General features: G+C 43.2%; 1 protein-coding gene across 1 annotated transcript; it reads right to left on the reverse strand.

Moving 5' to 3' along the window:
• Positions 1-4,084: 4,084 nt before the first annotated feature.
• LOC124804664 lies at positions 4,085-26,691 on the reverse strand. The gene is made up of 6 exons (XM_047264904.1): positions 26,648-26,691; positions 22,419-22,529; positions 20,865-21,001; positions 12,954-13,018; positions 10,478-10,561; positions 4,085-4,270 (listed from the first exon to the last, which is right to left on the reverse strand). Exons 2-6 carry the CDS (start codon positions 22,527-22,529, stop codon positions 4,149-4,151), a joined length of 519 nt encoding a protein of 172 aa, XP_047120860.1. The 5' UTR covers positions 26,648-26,691; the 3' UTR covers positions 4,085-4,148.

Below are 26,691 nucleotides of genomic sequence, written 5' to 3' on the forward strand. Positions count from 1 at the left end.
GATGTATAATTGGTTTGTTTTGTAAATATTATTTGTATTTTTACGCTGGGTCTTGCCTAGAGAAAACTACGCTATCGAACGATTACATCGATAGGTCGTGTGGAGAACCAAAGTGTTTAGGATCTTTGGTAGTGTTAAGTCTGCCGCGTGGAGCGCGGGCAGAGCAGAGTCTGGCTGGAGTAGGACGGTGGAGCAGATGTGATGAGTGACGCTCCCACGAGTTGCCGCGCTTTCGGGGTTTGGAAGCATGTAAATGCGCTCGACTTGCTATGATAGTTGCTGGCACGGTGTCGCGGCCGGGAAACATTAGCTGGCACACATCAAGAGCCCATTTCGCCTGGTGAACATGTTGAAAAGAAGGCTCGCCAACATCTAGCTTCTGCAACAGCGACGGCTGACAATAAGTGATTGTCACCACCTCCTCGATCGACGATTTCAAACCTTCAATCAACCAACAGGGAAGACTGAAAGCACGTAAGGTTTTAGAACTGTATGACAGACCTCAGGTTTTCAAACTATTCCATTAGCATCACTAAAATACTGCAACTTTGCATGAACCTTTGTTGCTTATTGTCCCAATTGCATTACCAAGCAGCGTCCCTTCCTTCTCCGAAATGAACCCGAGCGTCATTGAAATTCAAACGTCAGCATTAAAATAACATCATTCAATTTCACTGCTTTAATTACAAAGTGTAGTTAAATTAAGAGTGCGAGTTTTGTTACCATATTTTAGCTTACCTGTGACTGCAGCTCAGCTTGGTACATACTAAATTTTACTATTGTTAATTGTTCAAAATCATTTAATTCAAGTTCAAAGTGAAATCTCTTATTTCTCAATTGCATACATTCAAGTTTCTTTTGAGATGATTGTTGAGGCAGCCAAAACCTAACCTTATTTTATTTGATTTCGTAGTGCTTCAGAAATAAATTTCACTATTAATTTCAGTCTCTAAATTAACTTTCAGTTTTCAGGTTTTATTAATTCTTTTGCTAAATTAAGTCAGAGGGTAGCGAAATTTATTACTTCTGACAAACATTCGGTTTTCACACAACACGTGTCAAACATCAGTTACCGCGCTTTTAGCGCTAATTATATGTACATTAACCTCTCTTTTTCAGTTATTATAGTATTTGTCCATAGTACTGACGACCGTAATCTTCCCCATATCTCAAATATCTAAATAACGCCAGTTAATTGTTAACGTAACGACCGCACATTTACTTTCTTTATTAACTTTACCATTTTTCAAAATTAATTTCCAACAATTTCATTTGCATTTTTCCTTTCATTTAGATGTAACCCTTCCTCTCTCTTTACATATAGATTAACTTCGGTGACAATTGCTTTTCCCAAATTTCCATTAGGTACAAGCGGTTTAATTTTTCACTGTCATTAAGGTCGATAAGTGAAGGGGAGGTTACAGCTCCTCGCTTGCTCTCACTGTTTATCACGGACGTACCACATGACTCGTATTCTGTAAGCAATGTATAGTATGACTGTTACCGAGCCCGGTTAGCCGTGCGGTCTAAAAAAAAAAAAAAAAAAAAAAAGCGGGAAGGAGAGCCGATATCCGTCACGAATCAGCCCGGCGCATTGGTGTCGAGATCCGGTGTGCCGGCCAGTCTGTGGATGGTTTTATAAGGTGGTTTCCCATCTGATTCGGCGAATGCAGGTCGGTTCCCATTATTCGGCCTGAGTTACACTATGTCGGCGATTGCTGCGCAAACACTGCCTCCATGTACGCATACACCATAATTACTCTACCACGCAAACATTTCGGGTTACACTCGTATGGTGTGAGACGTTCCCGGATGAGTCTACAGGGGACCAAACCGCACAATAACCCTGCGTTCTCTGTGGGGCGGCGGTGGGATGAGTGGACTAAAATAGTCTGTTGTAATGTTGTGTACCACTGAGGGCCATGGCGGGGGCTAAGGCTCTCCATCGTTTAATACAATACAAAACAATAGAATGACAGTTACCAAGACTACAGAAGGAGATCAGACACGTCACTGACATGACACAAAATTCATAATTTTGTGAAGAAATGTGGGGCACGAAGAATATTTGAACACGGATCTCAAGATTCTCGGTCGAACATCCTAAATACACCACAACGACGCCGACGTTCTCGCAATTTGCTCGATGCTGCACATCTTGATCTTGCGCCATTGACTATTTTGCTTGTTTTTTTCACAGTTCGGTACACCTTCTTCCTGTTTTCGTTCTTGATCTGTATTCGGTTTGTGACGGGCTACACACTGCGCCATTTTACCACTAAATATGGGAGGGAGCGATTGGGAGTCTCCCTTGTTAGTAATATAGGTTGTACTCATTTGTAAGATAATTCCTTAATGAAAGTGATGAACCTATCACCCTCTCCGTTTTAGTTAAATGCACGGAAACCAGAATGAACTTTCCTCTCTGCTGAAACTTCCTGACACGTCATTAAGTTTACAGTGTTAGAAGAGAGCTACAGCGATATTCTGACTTCGAGGAAAGTTGTTAGGCGTATTTGAATTCCAGGATCAGCGGAAGTCCTTCTGGCACCCAAATTTCAATCGAATTTTGAAAAAAAAGTCGTTGGTCTTCCGTGTTTTTATTCTTTATTTACGAAGAGATCACTAATTAATAACTGAAATTAAAATTCCTGAGCCGTTACAATGAGCTGGAACAGCAAGAAAGTTTATTCGGATCCCGAATTTCAGTGGCTTGATGAGATAATGCTCCTATTTACAGTTTACAAATATCCATCCATTTTTGAAATTATTGAGTAATGCAAATACGAAAAAATAACAGAGATGCTCAGTGAGATAGCACAAACAGGAAGAAGGTCTTCTTCTTCTGAGGTACTAGTGGACAAAGACAGGAAATTAATATTGTACTCTGAAGAGCCAAAGAAACTGGTACACCTGCCTAACATCGTGTAGCGCCCCAGGGAGCACTCAGAAGTACCGCAACACGACGTGGCATGGACTCGACCAATGTCTTAAGCAGTGCTGGAGGGAATTTACGCCGTGAATCCTGCAGGGCTGTCGATAAACCCGTAAGAGTATGAGGGGATGAAGGTCTCTTCTGGACAGCACGTTGCAAGACATCCCAGATATGCTCAAAAATGTTCATATTTGGGGATTTTGCTGTCCAGCGTAAGTGTTTACACTCAGAAGAGCGTACCTGGAGCCACTCTGTAGCAATTGTTGATCTGTGGAGTAACGTATTGTCCTGTTGGAATTGCCCAAGTCAGTTGGAATGCACACTGGACATGAATGGGTGCAAGGGGATCAGACATGATGCTTACGTATGTGTCACCTGTCAGAGTCATATCCAGACGCGTCACAGGTCCCATACCATTCCAACACGTCCATCCGCTCAATTCAATTTGAAACAAGACTCGTTCGACGAGACAACATGTTTCCAGTCATCAACAATCCAATGTCGGTGTTGACGGGCCTAGGCGAGGCCTGAAGTTTAGTGTCGTGCAGTCATCAAGGGTACACAAGCGGGCCTTGGACTCAGAAAGCAAATATCGATAATGTTTAGTTGAATGGTTCACAAGCTGACATTTGTTGATGGCCCAGCACTGAAATCTGCAGTAATTTGCGGAAGGGTTGCACTTCTGTCATTTTGAACGATTCTCTTCAGTCCTCGTTGGTCCCGTTCTTGCAGCCTCTTTTTCCGGCCGCAGCGATGTCGGAGATTTGATGTTTTACCGGATCCCTGATATTCACGGTACACTCGTGAAATGGTCGTACTGGAAAATCCCCACTTCATCGCTACCTCGGAGATGCTGTGTCCAATTGCTCGTGCGCCGACTATGACACCACGTTCAAACTCACTTAAATCTGCTATTGTAGCAGCAGTAACCGATCTAACACTCGTTGTCTTATATAGGCGTTACCGACCGCAGCGCGTATTCTGCCTGTTTACATATCTCTGTATTTGAATACGAATGCCTATACCAGTTTCTTTGGCACTTCATTGTAAATAGACCAATATACGGTTCCAGTGTCTCAGTCGTAGATTTTACATAGTGACGGTGAAGAAGGTAAGGGAGGCTAAGCTATGTGAATATAAAAGACAGGGTTATGCCGAAATCAGTATTTATTTGCCACAAATAGTATATTCGTAGGTTTCACTCGTAGGGACATCAGCAGACGGTCTTCACGTACTTCGACTTGCTGACCTCGGGATGATTCTCGACGATTTCCCAGATCCTAGCCTCCAGTTCCTCACTGAGAGTCTCTTCGGTAGTCAGAATAAAGGAATTCTCTGTAAGAAAGATTTGTTTTTAGCAGAACATTTATTTACATCCGTAGGCTCCGAAAGTCATAGGTAGATATTAATACTCTTTCTTGATAGTTTCAAAAATTACAAAAATTATAAACTGTTCATTGAGAAAACCACACTTCACAACAGCAGTGGTCTTGCACTCTTTGTCCACAGATTGGTTGAACTTTTAGCTCGACGCGGCATTATTTTCGGTATGTTAACCAAAATATTACACACTATCGTGCTTGTTGTATGCACATGTGATTGCTGAGCCATGTTACTTTTGTTACAATGTTGCATTATGTAGATGTTAACACACACCAATTTGTGCGACATATGACGTCCCTCTTTCGATACAACGAGCTGCTGTAATAGAAGTTTGTAGTTGTCTCCACGCCTAACGAAGAGTGCACACTATATAGTTCGCCCCCTTTGTACTTTAGTACGATGCATAGTCCTTACGTAGGTTAGAAATAATTTTACACTGAAAAAAGGTTGTGACTGCATTTACCAAGTACGCAACAGGGTTACCTATATTACAAATTATTTTGAAGAGCGGAATAGAATTTCAGCTCCGCCGGAACAGTGGAGTGGACGGCAAGAAGAGAAAAAAGTGCGGTGAAGTAATGAAGTTTGGGGATGGACATGGGATCAATGAATTTGTATATCACCATTATAGTGCAGCAATTTGGAAATTTGCAAGAACTGCTGATAAGGATATTTTAGAGATTTAACCCCGTTATTAAGTACTAGAAACATCAAAGTTGTAAAGATTAAAAACAAAGCCAAAGTCACAGTCTTAGCTGCTGTAAGCAGTGGTGAAGCAAAATTACTTTTATCAGCAGAAAGAAGGGCCTATGTCCATTAGCGATTGTTATTTCCATCATCACCATCTACTGCCGAGGATTAGCAAAAAGATCGAGAGTGGCCATCAGACTCCGTAGAAATGGGAAGAAATTTATTGAGAAATATTGTAGAAGAAGGGAACACACATAGGTGAATAGCAGAGACAGAGAAGTAAAGAGTAAAAACTCAGACATACAGTAAATTGAAAATTGTTATACTCGATTAATAATGATTTGCTCATAACATAGCGACCAAGAAGATACAGAGCAGATTCAGTTCGCCTTAGAATTCGATGGTCCACGCCAGTTCATCCCTTAAAATACCGCAGTGATGACGTGGTTTACCTCTTGTCTGAAGTTTCTGCATCATACTAGCATCCCACTTCTGAAAAATCTCCGTGACAGAATTCCCGAATCTGCGGGCTACTTCTATCAAATCACGCTGGGAATCAATTGTCTTCAATCAGTTTTTCCGCCATTAAAAATTTGTCTGTTTTAGTCACAAGTCTTCTGATTGGTTTGATGTTTCCCGCCAATTACACTACTGGCGATTAAAACTGCTACACCTTGAAGACGATGAGCTACAGAAGCGAAATTTAACCGACAGGAAGAAGATGCTGTGGTATCCAAATGATTAACTTTTCACAGCATTCACACAATGTTGGCGCCGGTGGCGAAACCTACAACCTGGAAACATCAGGAAAGTTTCCAACCGATTTCTCATACACAAACAGCAGTTGATCGGCGTTGCCTGGTGAAACGTTGTTGTGATGCCTCGTGTAAGGAGGAGAAATGCGTATTATCACGTTTCCGACTTTGATAAAGGTTGGATTGTAGCCTATCGCGATTGTGGTTTATCGTATCGCGACATTGCTGCTCGCATTGGTCGAGATCCAATGACTTAGCAGAATATGGAATTCGTGGGTTCAGGAGGATAATACGGAACGCCGTGCTGGATCCCAACGGCCTCGTAACACTAGCAGTCGAGATGACAGGCATCTTATCTGCATGGCTGTAACGGATCGTGCAGCCACGTCTCGATCCCTGAGTAAACAGATGGGGACGTTTGCAAGACAACAACCATCTGCACGAACAGTTCGACGATGTTTGCAGCAGCATGGACTATCAGCTTGGAGACCATGGCTGCGGTTACCCCTGACGCTGCATCACAGACAGGAGCGCCTGCGTTGGTGTACTCAACGACGAACCAGGGTGCACGTCATTTTTTCGGATGAAACCAGGTTCTGTTTACAGCATCATGATGGTCGCATCCGTGTTTGGCATCATTGCGGTGAACCCACAATGGAAGCACGTATTCGTCATCGCCATACTGGTGTATTACCCTGCGTGATGGTATGGGGTGCCATTGGTTAGATGTCTCGGTCACCTCTTGTTCGCACTGACAGCACTTTCAACAGTGGAAGTTACGTTTCAGATGTGTTACGACCCGTGGCTCTACCCTTCATTTGATCCCTGCAAAACCCTACATTTCAGCAGGATAATGCACGACCGCATGTTGCAGGTCCTGTAGGGGCCTTTCTGGATACAGAAAATGTTTGACTGCTGCCCTAGTCAGCACATTCTCCAGATCTCTCACCAATTGAAAACGTATGGTCCAAATGGCTCTGAGCACTATGGGACTTAACATCTGTGGGCATCAGTCCCCTAGAACTTAGAACTACTTAAACCTAACTAACCTAAGGACATCACACACATCCATGCCCGAGGCAGGATTCGAACCTGCGACCGTAGCGGTCACGCGGTTCCAGACTGTAGCACCTAGAACCGCACGGCCACACCGGCCGGCGAAAACGTATGGTCAGTGGTGGGCGAGCAACTGGCTCGTCACAATACGCCAGTCACTACTCTTGATGAACTGTGGTATCGTGTTGAAGCTGCATGGGCAGCTGTACCTGTACACGCCATCCAAACTCTGTTTGACTCAATGCCCAGGCGTATCAAGGCCGTTATTACAACCAGAGGTGGTTGTTCTGGGTACTGATTTCTACATCTACATCTACATCTACATTGATACTCCGCAAGCCACCCAACGGTGTGTGGCGGAGGGCACTTTACGTGCCACTGTCATTACCTTCCTTTCCTGTTCCAGTCGCGTATGGTTCGCGGGAAGAACGACTGTCTGAAAGCCTCCGTGCGCGCTCTAATCTCTCTAATTTTACATTCGTGATCTCCTCGGGAAGTATAAGTAGGGGGAAGCAATATATTCGATACCTCATCCAGAAACGCACCCTCTCGAAACCTGGCGAGCAAGCTACACCGCGATGCAGAGCGCCTCTCTTGCAGAGTCTGCCACTTGAGTTTATTAAACATCTCCGTAACGCTATCACGGTTACCAAATAACCCTGTGACGAAACGCGCCGCTCTTCTTTGGATCTTCTCTATCTCCTCCGTCAACCCGACCTGGTACGGATCCCACACAGATGAGCAATACTCAAGTATAGGTCGAACGAGTGTTTTGTAAGCCACCTCCTTTGTTGATGGACTACATTTTCTAAGCACTCTCCCAATGAATCTCAACCTGGTACCCGCCTTACCAACAATTAGTTTTATATGATCATTCCACTTCAAATCGTTCCGTACGCATACTCCCAGATATTTTACAGAAGTAATTTCTCAGGATCTATGCGGCCAAATTGCGTGATAATGTAATCACATGCAAGTTCTAGTATAGTATATTTGTCCAATGAATACTCGTTTATCATCTGCATTTCTTCTAGGCGTAGTAATTTTAATGGCCGGTAGTGTACATTAAACGACCTCAAACCATTTTTATTGCAATAAATGTCTTATCTTATAATTTTTTCTATCTTTCTGGTACCATAAACGTAATTCACTAGTCTCCTTAACACATGCACTGTCATCCAGTCCCTTCATTTAGTTAGTGTTCTGCAACCTCTCTTGACTCGCCAGCTCATTCCACGTCTCAATTTTTGTTTTCAGCGTCGTCCTGAAGTATCATTACTTAATTGATTCAGTTCTCTTCTTGTCCGGTTTTCCCAAAGTCTATAGAAGATTTCCGTGCTACGCTGTGCTCCAGACGTACGTTCTCAAAAATTTCCTTAAATTGAGGCCTGTGATAACAGCTGCTTTACTTTAGCAAGGAATGCTTTCTGTAATTAATGCGGTGCTCGGCAGACTGTTCATAGAAATCAATAGGTCCTGTGATTTTTTGCCTCTTTGAAAAGGATAGGAATGTCAGCAGCAAATCTCATCATTGACTTAGGTGAACCCAGAATTTCAGTCCCACTTCCTCATGTGTCTTTTCTTTCTCTCTTTGCATGTTAGATACAGAGATTGAATAGTGGCTTAGAAAGAGTGTATCTTGTGTTACGCCCAATTAATTGGCGAACTTTCTTGGCCTTAAGGAATTATGGCTGTCTCTTCAATTTATATGTTAACCATAAATTTTTTTGCGAGGGTGTCAAGAGGAACTACTGAAAGAGTTGAAAACAAATACGTCGCCAAGTCCGGATGGTATCACATTTCGGTTTTACAAAGAGAATTACACGACACTGGTCCCTTATGTAGCATGTATTTATCGCGAATCTCTCGTCCAGCGTGAGGTCCCAAGCGACTGGAAAAAAGCGCTGGTGACTACTGTTTGTAAGAAGGGTGAATGAACGGAACCACAAAGTCACAGACCAATATCCTTATCATCGGTTTACTGCAGAATTCTTGAGCATATTCTCAGTTCGAATACAATCAATTTCCTAGAGCCGATTTTAGAAGGCATCCCTAGCGTCAAACACAGCTAGCTCTTTTCTCACGTCATATACTTTGAACTCCGGATGAAGGGGAACAGGAGATTCCATATTTCTAGTTTTCGGAAAAGTATTTGACGCGGGGCCGCGCTGAGGACTGTTAACGAAGATACAGCCATATGAAATAGGTTCCCAGATATGCGAGTCGCTCGAAGACTTGTTAAATTACGGAATCCATTGTGTTGTCCGTGAACGCGAGCTTTCATCAGAGACAAGGGTACCGTGAGGCGTGCCCCAGGGAAGTGTGATAGGGCCGCTATTATTTTCTGTATACATAAATGACCTGGTGAACAAGGTGGGCAGAAATCTGCGGTTGTTTGCTACTGGTGCTGTGGTGTGCGTGAAGGTGTCGAAGTTTAAATAAGTGGGAGTAAGGTTGTAAAGCGATATGGAATGGAACGAGGATGTGAGGATTTTCGTAGTGAAAGTGAATGATCAACTTCGGTTTATTGGGAGAATTTTAGAAATGTGCGGTTCATCTGTGAAGAAGCCCGCATATATGACTCTGGTTCGACCTGTTCTTGAGTACTGCTCGAGTGTTTGGAATGGGCAATAGGTTGGGTTAAACGAAGACATCATCTCAGTTCGGAGGAAGGCTGCTAGATCTGTTATCGGTAGGTTCGAACAACAAGCAAGTATTACGGAGATGCTTCGTGAGCTCAAATGGGAATCCGTAGAGGGTATGCGACGTTCTTTTCGAGGAACACTATTGCAGAAATTTAGCGAACCGCCATCTGAAGCTGACTGCAGAATGGCTGTACTGTTGCCACGAAGGCAAAAGTTCTAGAAATTAAGCCTCTTACGGAGTCATATGGAGAGTCGGTTTTCCCTCGGTCTTCTTTGGAGTGGAACAGGAAAGAGTATGGCTAGTAGTGTTACAGGGTATCCTACGCCACGCAACTGCGGAGTAAGGGTGTAGATTTAGATGCAAATGTAGATATTGCAGCAATAAACATTGTAGAAAGGTATTCTAGATGCTATGAAAGTAGTTCTATGAAAATAGTTGCTAACAGGTGTGAATATTACTAGATTATCAATTTAGTAAGTCAGGTTGCAAAATATTGACACAAATTATGTACATAATTGTAAGCATTTGTGGTCTTCACACATGTGAAGACGACATGACTGGAAACTCGAAACTGATTGCCCAATAAAACAATATAAAAGTAACGGCTGTCGGTATAGTGTTGTTAGACCAGACGCTGTCCCACGCCCCTGAATGCAAGATGGAGTTACATTTATTTTCACTAGTGATTCATTTTAGGGGTGTGGACTCTGTTCGGTGTCCATATTGTGAAATCGGGAGCGCTTGTCGGAGATGAAACGATTGTAGCTGGCACGTCCGCAGAGCACTACTGTATCAAGTGCCCGTGTTCGCTAAGGAGTCGAGGTCAGAAGTTGCGGTGGTCACGTGGCAGTTAATATGTCAATCACCCATTCTGCACCTCGTGGAAGGCACTTGTGGCTCAGGGAACGGTACAGAGGCAGAGAGCACTAACATCCCCCCCCCCCCCCCCCCTCCCTCACTTGCCATTATCACGGTGCTACGTGTGAGACTTCAGCCGGCAACTCAAACTTACCGATTCCCGACACACAGAGGTGTTCAATGAAGATCTCGTCGTCAGTGTAGACGACGTTATGCGGGCCGCTCAACGGGAGGTTCCCTGCAACATAAAACAAGTGGAGAGTACAGGTTGACTGGAATTACCCCTCATGAGGAGACATCACCAATATGACCTCATAGTTAAAGCAGAAGACAGCACACGTACAAGGTATCAACCCCAGTAATCGATCCCATGCGAAAATTGGGCAGTTACTACATTCTGAAAATACAGCTGTTGAACTTTCCGCACGCATTGGTTGTTCGTCACTCGCTCCTCCTCAATATAGCCGCCAAATGCCCTAGCTCAAGAACTGCACAATGGAGTGTATAAGAGGTTTGTGAATTACAGTTTTGATATTGGCAATACGCTTTGCTGACGGTGTCAAAGTGCGCGGTTTCTAACCTGTAGGTTGTGTAGGAATTCCTTTGCTCTGAACATTTCTATGTAGCGATTTACAAATACGGAGTAAATGAGTGAAACGAATTAGCCATTAAAGGAGCAGCGTCGCGCTATTTAAATTTCAGCATTGATGTAGTGCTTATGCTTCATTTGTTTTTAAAGCTGACGCTGTTAAAAGCGAATTTTTCATTTATATTTACAGGAGACGCGCTACTCTCCAACATGGTTGGCATGATTGAATTGCAGATCGGAGGCCTTTAACTTCATTACATAATAATTTCTTAGTTGCTTAGGGGTATTCGTTCCGATTCTGAGGCGTAGCTACAGAATATCGATAGACAAATATGCTTGAGGCTGACGTATTACGTTATCATATTGATCGTTGTTCTTCGCTTAGAATAGCATGTTCTCGAACAAGATTTCAAAATAAGTTGGGCAGGTATGTCTACCTTCTAACTCCAGTTTCCTTGCCTTCAACATTCCACGAATAAGAAGGCTCTGGTTGTCTCTCCATTGCATGTATGGTGTTTCGTGTTCAGGCGTAAGGCGGCTGCAGTGGGCTGGAGCGAGCGACAAAAAACTGGTGCGCGCCAAAGTTAAAACAACAGTACTTTCAAAATGTCGCAACTGCGTACTATTATACTTCTGGCCCAAATTTTCACGCGGGATCAGCTGTACTATTATACTTTTGGCCGAAATTTTCACGCGGGATCGGCTGCTTGGGCTGATATGTTACGAGTATGCTTTTTGCTCCGTAAAATATGAGGTCAAGTTGGTGGTGTTTCACTGTTAGTACACGAAAAAACACCTTGTTTTAATTTTTAAACGGCAAGGATATTTAATCTACACCGTGTGTGATAAATGGAAGTCTGAACAAGCAAACATGGTGAAACTGCATGCCAAATATTCATTCCTCGATCAGTGCTTGATTGCTAACCCATCATCAGAAAACTTATAATGGTGTTAATCACACCCATGTATGCAATGTGTACTCTGCTCATAACTTTCAACACTACTTTGATAATAAAGCAGTCTGTCTTCCATCTTGAGGCCACGAGTGGCCTACCAGGACCATCCGACCGCCGTGTCATCCTCGGTGGAGGATGCAGATAGGAGGGGCGTAGGGTCAGCACACCGCTCTCCCGGTCGTTATGATGGTATTCTTGACCGAAGCCGCTACTGTTCGGTCTAGTAGCTCCTCAATTGGCATCACGAGGCTGAGGGTACCCCGGAAAATGGCAACAGCGCATGGCGGCCTGGATGGTCACCCATTCAAGTGCCGACCACACCCGACAGCGCTTTACTTCGATGATCTCACGGGAACCGGTGTAGCCACTGCGGCAAGGCCGTTGCACGCTTTGATAATAATCAATGTATTTAGTTACTATGTAAATAAATGGTATGTAGTTGGCAATACAAGGTGGAACCGAAATCTCTTGCCACTTTCCCATAGTAGATCAATTATATACAATCAAACGCTCCAATGCTACGCCGTTTGCGATTGCACAGTGCAAGCGATCAGCTAGTAAACACGAGCGTCTGCTGTTCCTTCTGACGGAAGTTCTGTTAACCACTACTAAGCAATATAGGTATATATTTAAGTCTGCATGATTTCGCCGGTGTTGTCATTGATGAAAAACCTTCACTATCTTTAGATCGCCTTACGTTCTTCTTCAAATTTCTTCAGTGCTCGAAGTTTCAATCCTTATATTACATTCTTCGAGTTACAGTTACTGCCGGATGGCTGGACACTAACGAAAGACATACTTATAAATGAGTATTATTCCCGTACTTTTACAGAGAAATATAGTTGCTGGGTAAAATCGTTACGTTGTCAATAGGTTGCCGTCATTGGGCAAATGCTGAATGCAGACTGTGAAAGAGGGAGTATATGTACTGCTTTTGTGGATGTTATTATTTCCTTAACCCCGGTCGAGGAATAAGCGTGCGCAGATGAAAGGTGTTTGCTTGTCAGAAATGGTATTTGTGACATGTATGAAATTTTCGGAGTGCCATAGACCCGATATGTTCACATAAATTAATTCCTACTTACAAATGCCGTCCACTTCGGTATCCATGCGGTTGCCGGTGAATTTGCCGACTGCATTCACAGGAAGACTGGAAAATAAAATTTTGTACCGTTAATCTATATATATATAAAACAAAGTCGGGTTTGTTACAACACTTATAACTCGAGATCTGCTGGACCAATTTTCATGGTTTTTGATTTGTTGGATTTGTCTCCGCCCCGAATAGCAGAATACATCTTAAAAATAATGAAAAATTGACGAATAAAAATTTTCATGGTTTTTGATTTGTTGGATTTGTCTCCGCCCCGAATAGCAGAATACATCTTAAAAGTAATGAAAAATGACGAATACTTGAAAAATGCGTTATTTTCCCTAAAAGTTCTTTAGTTTCGGAGCTGTCAAATTTTTTTGTCAAAATCTGTAAGTAATGATTGACATTTATGCATGCGTTCATAAACTATTTAAAATGGATGAATAAACTATTATGTGTATTTTTTTAAAAAAGATTGAAAAATATTACGCGTGCGTTCAGAAATGTGTAATGAATACTTAACCTATATATATAAAAGAAAGTCGTGTTAGTTACACTATTTATAACTGAAGAACGGCTGGACCGATTTGGCTGAAAATTGGTGGAGAGGTAGCTTAGAACCAGGAGACGGGCATAGGATACTTTTTATCCCGTTCGACCGCTATAAAACGTAGTATAACAGAAACGCATCTGGCGTGGAATAACAAAACGCAAATTAGATTTAGTAGTTCAAACGAATGTACCGCTGTTGAACCCCCAACAAAAGGAAGTTTATGATACATTAATGAAGGCAATTGATGATGGAAATAGTGGTTTATATTTCCTGGATGCCCCTGGTGGAACTGGCAAGACATTCCTCATGTCAGTAGTTTTAGCCACTGTTCGTGCGAGATCCAACATTGCGGTTGCAGTTGGTTCTTCCGGAATAGCAGACACATTGTTAGAAAGATGCTGTACGGCTCAGTCAGCATTAAAATTACCGTTAAATCTTCAAGCTATTGAATAACCAACATGTAATATTACAAAAAACTCAGCAGTGGCCGAAGTTTTATCAGCATCCAAGATCTGGGACGAATGCACAACGGCTCATAAACGTGCATTAGAGGCACTTAACCGAACATTGAAAGATCTACGCAATGACTCGAGATGTTTTGGAGGAGCAATGATTTTACTGTCTGGCGAATTCCGCCAAATACTGCCAGTAGTTCCAAGATCAATGGCTGCAGATGAAATAAATGCTTGCCTCAAGTCATCGAATCTATGGCGCTTTGTGAAGAAACTTTAACTGACAACAAACATGAGAGTTGCATTGCTTAATGATACATCTGCTGAAGATTTCTTTGAGCAATTGCTGACTATCGGTAATGGTCGAGTACCTGTCGAAGAATCGAGCGGATTGATTTCATTTCCTCATAATTTCTGTAACTTTGTCTCATCGAAAGACGAACTTATCAACAAAGTATTCCCAAACATCATTACTAACTACAAAAATAATGAATGGTTGAGTGAGCGAGCAATTTTAGCGGCTAAGAATAAAGATGTAGATGACCTAAACTACGTAATTCAGAATGAGATCATTGGTAAAATGCATTCATTCAAATCTATTGACTGTGTAACAAATGAAGATGAAGCCACCAACTATCCAATTGAATTTTTAAACTCTTAGGATGTGCCTGACATACCACCGCACAATTTACGCCTAAAAGTTGGCTCCGTAGTAATCATGCTTCGAAACATAAACCAACCAAAACTGTGCAACGGTAAACGTTTTGAGGTAAGTAAATTGATGACCAATGTTATTTACGCGACGATACTCAAAGGAAAATTCGAGGGTGAGGAAGTTCTCATTCAGAGGATCCCGATGGTTCCAACCGATGTGCCGTTTGAGTTTAAAAGACTTCAATTTCCGATCCGTTTTGCATTATGACCATTAACAAGTCACAAGGCCAATCCTTGAAAGTTTGTAGTTTAAATCTGGAATATCCATATTTTTCAAATGGTCAATTATATGTGGCATGTTCACGGGTCGGAAGACCATATGCGTTGTTTGTTCTTGCGCCTGATAATAAAACAAAAAATGTCGTGTAACACAAGGTACTGAATTGAAGAGTGGAAGCTATGCACCAAAAAACATAAAGAATCATTAAAATACTTAATTTTTATTTGTCCTAATAAAAAATTGAACTTAACATCCAAAATCTGATTATTTATTGGCTTTAAGGCGGAACAGAGTTCGCCGGGTCAGCTAGTTACAAATAAAACTGAGACTTCGAACTTCATGGTTCAATGTACAAAAATTAATGTATGTGGTCATTTTAATTTCATATTATATAGGTCTCGATAGTCACTATAACAGATCTTTAAAAAGTGTGATCTTTCAGGTTTTTTCGGTGTTACTGCTTCATGATGGACTTTCTAGTATTTAACCGAGATGCATGCATTTTGTGCACACTATTTCAAAAGCCAATCCAGTCATTTTCTTCAGGTGCTGTGAGGTGATCTCTCATACGCAATAGTTACCTGCGTCGGTCGTGGAATATTGTGCAGGAAATAGAATCGACGCCCGAAAGTACACTATGATAGATCCTTCAAAGAATGTTATATTTGACAGGTGACGTATAAGTAAACCAGAGAAAATCATTAATAGTGCGAATATCTCTCAATTTTTGAGAGAAGGAAGTGCTAATCGGATAGGCCTTTTGATGACCGGATTCGAGTGCAAACACACTACTCTGCTTTATGTGATCCAACCACATTATCGAGACCACCAATTAAGTTGAATATCAGTGTGGAATAAATACTCACAGACAGTAGTTGGTAGCACTAGCTGTGGAGAATATACAGGGTGTATCATAATCAATGGCGTAAACGCATACAGTTGAAAGCACACGATACTAAATGCAAAAAAGTGTCGGTAAATTTAGGGTCGAAAATGCATTTCTTGAGAGCTATTAGCAATTTTTCGATACTTTGATGAAACGAATCTATTGTACTGCAAGCTCTTTGCTTTCCACATTTTGGGAAGTAGTACTAAGGACCAAAAGTAGAAAAAATGTCCAGTAAACATTTGCTCTGTAATGCGTACCTTAAAAGTTATGAGCAGTTGTTCATTAGAAGAGTTGTGTTTCCAAGTAGCGAAGATGAGCACGTGTTCATAGCTCTTAAAGTATGCATTTTAGAGCAGGCATTTTTTTTCTTGTTTTGGTCGACATTACCATTTCCCAAAATATGGAAAGCGAAGAATGGTTCAAATGGCTCTGAGTACTATGCGACTTAACACCTGAGGTCATCAGTCGCCTAGAACTTGGAACTAATTAAACCTAACTAACCTAAGGACATCACACACATCCATGCCCGAGGCAGGATTCGAACCTGCGACCGTAGCGGTCGCTCGGCTCCAGACTGTAGCGCCCAGAACCACACGGCCACTCCGGCCGGCCGGAAAGCGAAGAGCTTGCACTAGAGGAGATTTGTTTCACAGTCTCGTAGATGAAAAATTGCTCGTAGCTCTTAATGTATGCATTTTCGACCCTATGTTTACTGGGATTTTTTTGCTTCTAGTATCGTGTACTTTCAACTGTATGCGTTTACGTCATTAATTATGATACACCCTGTCTAAAGCGAGTCGGACAGACGCGAAGAACAGTGCAATCGTTGTCGTAATGCGGAAGCATTTATCTGACGTCCAAAAGAACACGATCATTGGCAAGGGCGGAAGCAATTTCCATACGGTTGGATTTGTAAACAGTTCGCTTGCACCGTGGACAAAGTACACTGTACATGGCAAAATAGCGCTACCCAAAACAAGCGACGAGGCGACTGTGGTGCAGCATGAGCCATAGATGGCAGCCATGAAATGTATTCGCAGTTGCGAATATGGACAACCATCAGGTGTGTAATGGAATGAGTAGAATGAAAATTTGAGCCGGACCGGAATTTGAGACCGAATTACCCGCTTATCGCGAGCGGTGGCCTTAGCATTAGGCTATCTGAGCGTGCTACACGGCAAGACACAAACCTTCATATGTCTCAGACCATGTGACTACAACCTGTACTCCTACATTCATTATGTGTATTACTGTACAGGAGAGAGGATTAAACTAAAAGTCGCTTGCCTGGCGTCGGCGAATAAATACGATACTGCAGTGCCTATATTGTTCAGAATTACGATGCGATATTGTTCCGGGCATAAATGCATGTCCGAAGGAACATTGCACCGTAATTCTGAACAACACATGCACTGCAATATCGTATTGATGACAGGCATGAACGATAGCTGCAGAGATGTGTACGGCGAATAGATATGACCGCCCAGATGAACCAAGGCGCTACCAGCAATGTCTCCGTAACGACCGACCAGTAAACGTTGCTGCGTATGGTTCATCCACCCACGCTGACTGCTGTTCATCGGCGACGAAGGCCGGAATCTGCACGCCAGTACTGCAACTCGACGTCCACTGTGTGGCGAGAGGTGGCCCTTTCAGATGAATCACGTTTTATGCTCCATCGGGCAGATGGCCGTTGGCGTTTATCTACATCTACATCCATAATACGCAAGCCACCTGACGGTGTGTGGCGGAGGGTACTTTGAGTGCCTCTATCGGTTCTCCCTTCTATTCCAGTCTCCTGTTGTTCGTGGAAAGGAAGATTGTCGGTGCGCCTCTGTGTGGGCTCTAATCTCGCTGATTTTATCCTAATGGTCTCATCGCGAGATATACGTAGGAGGGAGTAATATACTGCTTGACTAGGTATGTTCTAGAAACTTCAACAAAAGCCCGTACCGAGCTACTAAGCGTCTCTCCTGCAAAGTCTTCCACTGGAGTTTATCTATCATCTCCGTAACGCTTTCGCGATTGCTAAATGATCCTGTAACGAAGCGCGCTGCTCTATGTTGGATCTTCTCTATCACTTCTGTCAACCCTATCTGGTAAGGATCCCACACTGGTGAACAATATTCAAGCAGTGGTCGAACAAGTGTACTGTGACCTACTTCCTTTGTTTTCGGATTGCATTTCTTAGGATTCTTCCAATGAATCTCAGTCTGGCATCTGCTCTACCGACGATCAACTTTATATGATCATTCCATTTTAAATCACTCCTAATGCCTACTCCAAGATAATTTATGGACTTAACTGCTTCCAGTTGCTGACCTGCTATATTTTAGCTAAATGATATAGGATCTTTCTTTCTATGTATTCGCAGCACATTACACTTGTCTACATTGAAATTCAATTGCCATTCCATGCTCCAAGCGTCAATTCGTTGCAGATCCTCCTGCATTTCAGTACAATTTTCCATTGTTACAACCTCTCGATATACCACAGCATCATCCGCAAAAAGCCTCAGTGATCTTTCGATGTTATCCACAAGGTCATTTATGTATATTGTGAATAGCAACGGTCCTACGACACTCCCCTGCGGCACACCTGTAATCACTCTTACTTCTCTCCATTGAAAATGACATGCTGCGTTCTGTTGTCTAGGAACTCTTCAATCCAATCACACAATTGGTCTGATAGTCCATATGCTCTTACTTTGTTCATTAATCGACTGTGGGGAACTGTATCGAACGCCTTGTGGAAGTCAAGAAACACGGATCTACCTGAGAACCCGCGTCTATGGCCCTCTGAGTCTCGTGGACGGATAGCACGAGCTGGGTTTCACACGATCGTCTTTTTCGAAACCCATGCTGATTCCTACAGAGTAGAAAAGTCATTACTCTCGAACATAATACGTGTTGCAAAGTTCTACAACTTATCGACGTTAGAGATATAGGTCTATAGTTCTGCACATCTGTTCGACGTCCCTTTTTGAAGACGGAGATGACATGTGCCCTTTTCCAATCCTTTGGAACGCTACGCTCTTCTAGAGTCCTACGGTACACCGCTGCAAGAAGGGGGGCGTACCCTGTGTAAAATCGAACTGGTATCCCATCAGGTCCAGAGGCCTTTCTTCTTTTGAGCCATTGTAATTGTTTTTCTATCCCTCTGTCGTCTATTTCGATATCTACCATTTTGTCATCTGTGCGACAATCTAGAGAGGGAACAACAGTGCAGTCTTCCTCTGTGAAACAGCTTTGGAAAAAGACATTTAGTATTTCGGCGTTTAGTCTGTCATCCTCAGTACCATTTTGGTCACAGAGTGTCTGGACATTTTATTTTGATCCACCTACCGCTTTGACATAAGACCAAAATTTCCTAGGACTTTCTGGCAAGTCATTACATAGAACTTTACTTTCGAATTCATTGAACGCCTCTCGCATAGCCCTCCTCACATTACATTTCGCTTCGCGTAATTTTTGTTTGTCTGCAGGGCTTTGGTTATGTTTATGTTTGCTGTGAAGTTCCCTTTGCTTCCGCAGCAGTTTTCTAACTCGGTTGTTGTACCTTTCCATCTCCTACGATCTTGCTTGGCACATACTCATCCAGTGTCTATTGTACGATGGTTTTGAACTTTGTCCACTGATCCTCAACACTATCTGTACATGTTTATCACCACCTCTCGCGCTGCAAAAGGTGGTTATTCAGGCTTTTGACAGGTGGGCACATTGACGTGACTGTACAGGGTATTATTTCAAATGGAATACCATGTTGTTGTTCATTATGGATTCTCCTGTTGATCTGTAAATCAAGGAAATTGCAGCCAGCTACTGAAAATGAAGAAATTTTGGTAGTGTAGAGCAAATTAAATTCTTGGGACTCGAGAAGACAATAGCATCCCCGTCAGAAGGTGTTCATTGTACTCATGGCAAGAGATTTGAAAGTCCTTTGCCACTGGTTCTCAGAGAGAGACTCTAAATGGTTCAGCCGCTATCTTGTTCACTGTCTGGCAGGACTTACTACGTACCCCGTATATTTACATGAAATTAAAAGTGCAGAGCAACCGATCTGCGATTGTGAAACGATAGGTACAGCTAACCGAACGCTACGGGAACGTACAATTAGCGAATTCTTCACGGGAGGAAGGAGACAGCAGCAATGGAGCATCACAGTCTGTAACGCAATAGCTGCAACTATCCCGGAGATAGACAAAATAGAGGCTGCCGATCAGCTAGGGCGTGCCTAGGACAGAGTGGTACTGCGCACAATAGAGAAACATAACTAAAAGGCTCGGTACCACGATAAGAATGAATAAACAGAATGCAGGGGACTTAGTCAAGGAAACCGGTAGTTTGTATTAAAATCCAATGCCGAGTTAGAAAGGAAGACTGCATTTCGAGAACCTAACCTACTGCACAGATGGCAAAACGGAAAATACCCCGGCACAGTATCCATTTGATTTCGGATCCTCAAAGTTGCTGTCACTAGTGTGAAACAGAATATGGAAGGAGAGCACCCTGATCACTAATATCAGATTACTTAAAAGTTGTCACTAATTATGTTCTCTTTCACATAAATCAGTAACAGAAAAACATCATTTATGTAAATGTTATTCCTTTTGTAATCCTTATCTCCATCTCCTCACAGTTATTTTTGTGATTAGTAGATTTTTACTACTACCCGGGGTTTTTAGTTTTCTGTAGTATTACGCGATGGGAGTTCTTAGCCTTTGGCGCGAATTGTGCCCTCCGCCACACACCGCTTGGTGGCTAGCGGAGTATATATGTAGATGTAGATGTAGAAGGTATTCACTTTGTGCTTTTCGATTCCCAGAAACGTGGGGGATGCAAGAGTAAAGAGCAATACAGAAGATAGGGACACACAGGCAGAATGATCAGAGTGATGTGCAGGAAGTGATTAATAAGAATATTTGTCGGTAGTACAACTGTCTGCGTAAGTACGTGAAGTTAAACGGTAGCTACACTGAACAGAACAGTTTCAAAACTTAATGAGTTCTTTCGCTTAGAAATAGAAAATTCTGCCGTTAGATGACTAGTGAGGAATACCAGAACGGCAAGACTTACAGTGGCACCCTGCTGAAGGTCCCATTAATGTTCATTTCGTCGCTGCTCTCACGCGGCGACTGCGTCACAACGAGACAGCCGAGCAGCGATGCACCGGGGATGTTGTACTGGTACTGCGTGTACCACGTCTTCTCTGCCTGCCATGGAAAGGAAAAGAGAACTCCTTAGTCTTCGCAAGAAAGCGGATATGATTTAAAGTGTATTGCGACATCAGTGACACAGTAACACGAATCAGTATGAGACGATTAACTTATTAAAATGTGTGATATAATTTGCAGTTTCCTGGTCTTCAACTTTTAGTTACCGTATGATGTGTGTTTTATACTAAATGACAATTACATAAACAATACACGTTATGGTTCTTCCTGTCTACAAATTCCAGTTACAGCGCAACAAATCAACTATTTCTGAAAGTAATAACCTATATCGCACAACACTACCACCACGAATAAGGTTCCGTTTTTTTATGTCAGCCCTCAGAGCCGAGTTGCATTTTTATATTTCACAGACAATGGCGCTTAGATCAGTCTTAACGGATAACGTGGCCGCTAGCATAATCCCACAAACAGACGATGACACGCGTAAAGGTGAAATACTAAACACCTTTTTCCAAAGCTGTTTCACAGAGGAAGACCGCACTTCAGTTCCTTCTCTAAATCCTCGCTCGAACGAAAAAATGGCTGACATCGAAATAAGTGTCAAGGAATAGAAAAGCAACTGAAATCACTCAACAGAGGAAAGTCCACTGGACTTGACGGGATACCAATTCGGGTACGCGAAAGAACTTGCCCCCTTCTAACAGCCGTATACCGCAAGTCTCTAGAGGAACGGAAGGTTGCAAATGATTGGAAAAGAGCACAGGTAGTTCCAGTTTTCGAGAAGGGTCGTTGAGAAGATGCGCAAAACTATAGGCCTATATCTCTGTCATCGATCTGTTGTAGAATTTTAGAACATGTTTTTTGCTCGCGTATCATGTCATTTCTGGAAACCCAGAATCTACTCTGTAGGAATCAACATGGATTCCAGAAACAGCGATCGTGTGAGGCCCAACTCCCTTTATTTCTTCATGAGACCCAGAAAATATTAGATACAGGCTCCCAGGTAGATGCCATTTTCCTTGACTTGCGGAAGGCGTTCGATACAGTTCCGCACTGTCGCCTGATAAACAAAGTAAGAGCCTACGGAATATCAGACCAGCTGTGTGGCTGGACTGAATAAAAAAGGAGGTAATGACAGTGGCACGTAAAGTGCCCTCCGCCATACACCGTTGGGTGGCTTGCAGAGTATAAATGTAGATGTAGAACTTACTCCAGGATGCAGTTTTGCACAATGTATGCGTTCAGCTTGCAATTTCTGAGGCTTATAGAATTTCAAACAGTAGTCATTAGCTCTAGTAGCGTCTCAGACTGAGGCGGAAGCTCTTGCTTTGCTTTAATAGTCTGTTTCTTTTGTTGCTGACGCCAGCCACTTTTTATAGAATACAAGACATGATAAAAGCAGTGCACGGCAACGACAGTATCCATCTTCCTCCGTTACAACTTCTGCACAACTTACCGTGGTGATGTTGAGGCTCTCAGTCGAGGCATCAGGCAGGTTGCAGAAGAGGTTGTTGAAGAACAACCCTTCGGCCAGCAGAGGCAGCAGCAGCAGCACACCCAGGAACATCTGTCGGCCAAATTAGAGCCTTTGGTTACACAAATGTATTACAAGTGCAGTCGTCTGACAAGCGCGATACGACTGTAGCTGCACATCTTCATTTGCTCGCAAGTTCATTAAAGTTATTAGTTTTAAGCGCGTCTTTAAACTCCATAGGAAGCTCCATTCCATTTATATTTTCGGGCTCTTATCTGGACATCTGTAAGAAGTGTCCCGCCAAAGCTGTTCCACTGCTCTGCGCTCACCAGTATCTACTGAAACGACTCTCGCATTTATTTAGATTTCAAGTTCTCTTGCTGAGACTTTTTCTGTGATATCGAGTTGCTGTGGTTTCCTTCGACATGTACGTGTTGCATTTCTGCTCAAAGGGAAATCAGAAACTGAATCCTCCTGAGAGATTGAAATTCGATATCGGTCTGGAGCTTTAACCCTGGACGTCGCTTTTCACATTCAGTGGCCTTACTGACTGAGCTATTTAGTCACAAGTCACGAACCCCCTCACAGTTTTAGTTCTACCCGTACCTTCCTTTATAAGCGAGATGCGGCTAAGATATTCATCTGAAACATTCTCCATTCCCGGAATACTAGGTCAGGAGGTATGCAGGAATGATTTCAGGAACGTCTGATTTAAAAAATGTCTGGAAAAGAGCGGGTTGATTTGTAGCTATGGGGGTGTTCCGTGAGACGTACCTGGATAATTCAGTAAGAGGATCACGAGCGGCAAGTAAGGTTTCGATTCATTGTCCGGAAGACAGCTTTAATCTGCCGGCAGATATCAATTCCATCTGGAAGTCACACGTTACAAAGAATTAGTTGTGATTGACTGTCCCAGTCTAGTTCAAAGCTGCGCATAATTTTCGGAATGTTATCGGGCAACACGAACACGTTCGAAGATACGTAGAGGCAGACCAACAAAGGAACAAAGGAAGCCTCACCGCTACAGATAGTATGGAATGTCTACTGAAATTGCCAGTGATGGTACTATCCGATGCGTTATAGGGGAACTCTGTGGTCGATGTAGAAGGAAACGGCACAGATGTTATGACGCTGGGGCGAGAAGGGTTCAAATACTGATTTTGCCATCCTGCTTTTGATTCATCACGTTATCCTGAATACCTTCATCGGAATGCAAGGATGTTTCCATGAAAGGGCGAAGGTCCATGTCCTGCCATGACCTAACCAAAAACGAGGTACGCTCCGTTTTAGCTTCCAGTGACTTCAAACTGTCTGGCAGATTGAAAATGTGTGCCGGAGCGGAACTCGAATTCGGGATCTTCGCCTGTCGCGGGGAGGTGCTCTACCGACTGAGCTACCCATGAAGGACTCACGCCCCGTCCTCAGAGCTTTAATTCTAACAGTAGCTCGTCTCCTACCGTCCAAATTTCACAGAAGCTCTCCTGCGAATCATGCTGAACTAGCACTTCGGGGAGCAAGGAAGCCGCGCGGGGTAGCCGTGCGATCTGGGGCATCTTGTCACGGTCCGGGCAGCTCCCCCCGTCGGAAGTTCGAGTCCTCCCTCGGGCATGGGTGTGTCGTCCTTAGCGTAAGTTAGTTTAAGTTAGATTAAGTAGTGCGTAAGCTTAGGGACCGATGACCTGAGCGGTTTGGTGCCGTAAGACCTTACCACAAATTTCCAATTTCTGAAGCAAGGAATATTTGCCTCAGCCTGAGGGATGTTTCCAGAATGAATTTTAAGTCTACAATTTTCGCAGGAAAGCTTCTGTGACGTTCGGAAGGTAGGAGGGGAGGTACTGGTAAAACTGTGACGACGGGGCGTGAGTCGTGCTTGGGTAGCTCAGTCGGATCTGCTGGCACAGCAGCTCAGCGTGTTCGGTCAGAGGTTTACCTGCCCTCTGCACTAAAAATAAATTGAGTGGATGGATCAAAGATGAACGTGAACGGGTGTCATGGGAGGTCTGCCCTGCACAAATGCAATGATCAATAACGAACGAAACAAGATTTAAAAAATACAAAAAGTCGGGAGGGCACTTGCCTGCGAAAGGCAAAGGTCCCGAGTTCGAGTCCCGGTCTGGCATACAGTTTTAATCTGCGAAGAAGTTTTATATCCGCGCACAGTCCGCTGCATAGTGAAAATTTCATTCTTCCAATGACTTATTTGTAGTGGAACCTTAAATCTCAGGTTTTCTTTAGCTTCATTAGTGACTGACAGTGTGAACCCAGTATCCAGGGACACTCACAGTTCTGTTCGTATCAAGAGAGATAAACAACGTTCTGACGAAGGGGGGACGAGACATGGAGGACATTATTCTGAACATCAGCATCAAACAAACCAGCTCGTCTCTCCGTTTCAAGTTTGAACGACGACCAGTTGCAGACTGCGTTCATGGTCGTACGTTTTTGTAGTAATGGAAGCTTTGAGCTATATCCCCATGTTAATGTCGCATATAAGCAAGGTGGCAACGATTTAATAAGAATGAGCACAGGTCATGCAATACATATGAACGACAGTAAAAACAAATAAGAAACAATTTTTAAGAGTTTATGCAACTGTAATTGAAGCGCGAAAGTAACTTAATGATCGAAACGAAAAATTTTCCCCCTGTACCATGATAGAGTAGAGTTCGTGTCAAAAATTGGTAAGTGGGTAACAAAGATTATAGGCAGCCTATCACAAAGAAAGTGTATCTCATTACTGACCCGGAAGCCTCATACGTGTAGGTTCGGCCTTCTAACCGGAGAGTTGTTTGTTGTTCTTAAACGCGCAACTGCGCCTTTCCTAAAGTGTGTGAAAAAATGGCTCTGAGCACTATGGGACTTGACAGCTATGGTCATCAGCCCCCTAGAACTGTGAACTACTTAAACCTAACTAACCTAAGGACATCACACAACACCCAGTCACCACGAGACAGAGAAAATCCCTGACCCCGCCGGGAATCGAACCCGGGAACCCGGGCGCAGGAAGCGAGAACGCTACCGCACCACTACAAAGTGTGTGAAAGCTATGTTGTTGGTGTAGCTATTGAGAGTAGGTGACTGTAATTAATGTGTGTAGAGCGTCGTTTCACGTTCGCTTCAAACGATAGCGAGAGGAGGGAGAGGGTGAACTCAAGTGCCACACCACACCCTACTCCGCTCGAATAGCAGCAAAGGGGACACCGGGGTTGACGTTTTCATCGCTACGTATATCTGCAGCCTCCAGAGGAAGAAAACCGAACGTCGGAAACCGATGTTCTCTGATGAGTTTATATGTTAAACCCTCAATAGCTTTTACCAGCCCAGTCAAATATCAGTTTTGGATAGCTGTTTCGCAGGGCCAGCCTCTGGAAATTAGTTGTTTCGATTACCAAATTACTTAATGACAATGATGCCTATATATATATCCAGTTAAATGTAAAATGTGAATAATTTCCTACTCAGAGCAATGTTTCGTATTGGCCTTCGGCCTTCGATGGAAAAAAATGGTTCAAATGGCTCTAAGCACTATGGGACTTAACATCTGAGGTCATCAGTACCCTATACTTAGAACTACTTAAATATAACTAACCTAAGGACATCACACACATCCAATCCCGAGGCAGGATTTGTACCTGCGACCGTAGCAGCAGCGCGGTTCCGGACTCAAGCGCCTAGAACAGCTCGGTCACAGCGGCCGGCTTTGGATGGAGAAAACGTTACTGAGTGTAGATCAGCTTACATTGTTAAAAGCAACGAGGAACTAGAACACCCAAGCAAACATCAAAAATTTGTAAGCGTTGACGTGGGAGGAAATATTGATTTTGAGAGGAAATACTGAATCAAGAAACGCATTTCTGTAATCCATATTTGAGTGTTTTCATGGACTACCAGAAGCAATACTAGGAAACATGTGTGAAAACGGCGTTGGGGAACACCATCTGAATGTGTACATCAGCAGCTCCAAGAGACCTGAAGCAGTGGTGCGCTAAGACTGGTGATCAGGAGCTTTACGTCATCACCTCCTTCCCCTTGCTGGCCGAATGATGGTGGGAAAATTTCTTGCAGAACTAGAAATTAGAACACGAACCTCCGGCATGCATTAATGACCACTGCTACTAGGAGCGTAACATAAGAAAATCATAAATTACCTATGCACTCTGCCGAGGAGTAGGCTAAGTATTAGAGGCAGACAGCGGCAGAATATTACTTACTTTTAGAGATTCGGTGTTGGTCTGTGCTTGACAGGGAGCGAGGG

Source organism: Schistocerca piceifrons, chromosome 7 (genome assembly GCF_021461385.2).
Source record: "Schistocerca piceifrons isolate TAMUIC-IGC-003096 chromosome 7, iqSchPice1.1, whole genome shotgun sequence".
NCBI classification, from domain to species: Eukaryota; Metazoa; Arthropoda; class Insecta; order Orthoptera; family Acrididae; genus Schistocerca; species Schistocerca piceifrons.

Excerpts from the sequence above, each read along its gene's own strand:
- LOC124804664 (XM_047264904.1), bottom strand. The coding sequence starts at position 22,529 with ATGTTCCTGGGTGTGCTGCTGCTGCTGCCTCTGCTGGCCGAAGGGTTG. Across the intron at positions 21,002-22,418 it reads AGAGCCTCAACATCACCACG|GCAGAGAAGACGTGGTACAC; the intron begins GTAAGTTGTGCA and ends TTTCCATGGCAG. Across the intron at positions 10,562-12,953 it reads TACCGAAGTGGACGGCATTT|GGAACCTCCCGTTGAGCGGC; the intron begins GTAAGTAGGAAT and ends TTTATGTTGCAG.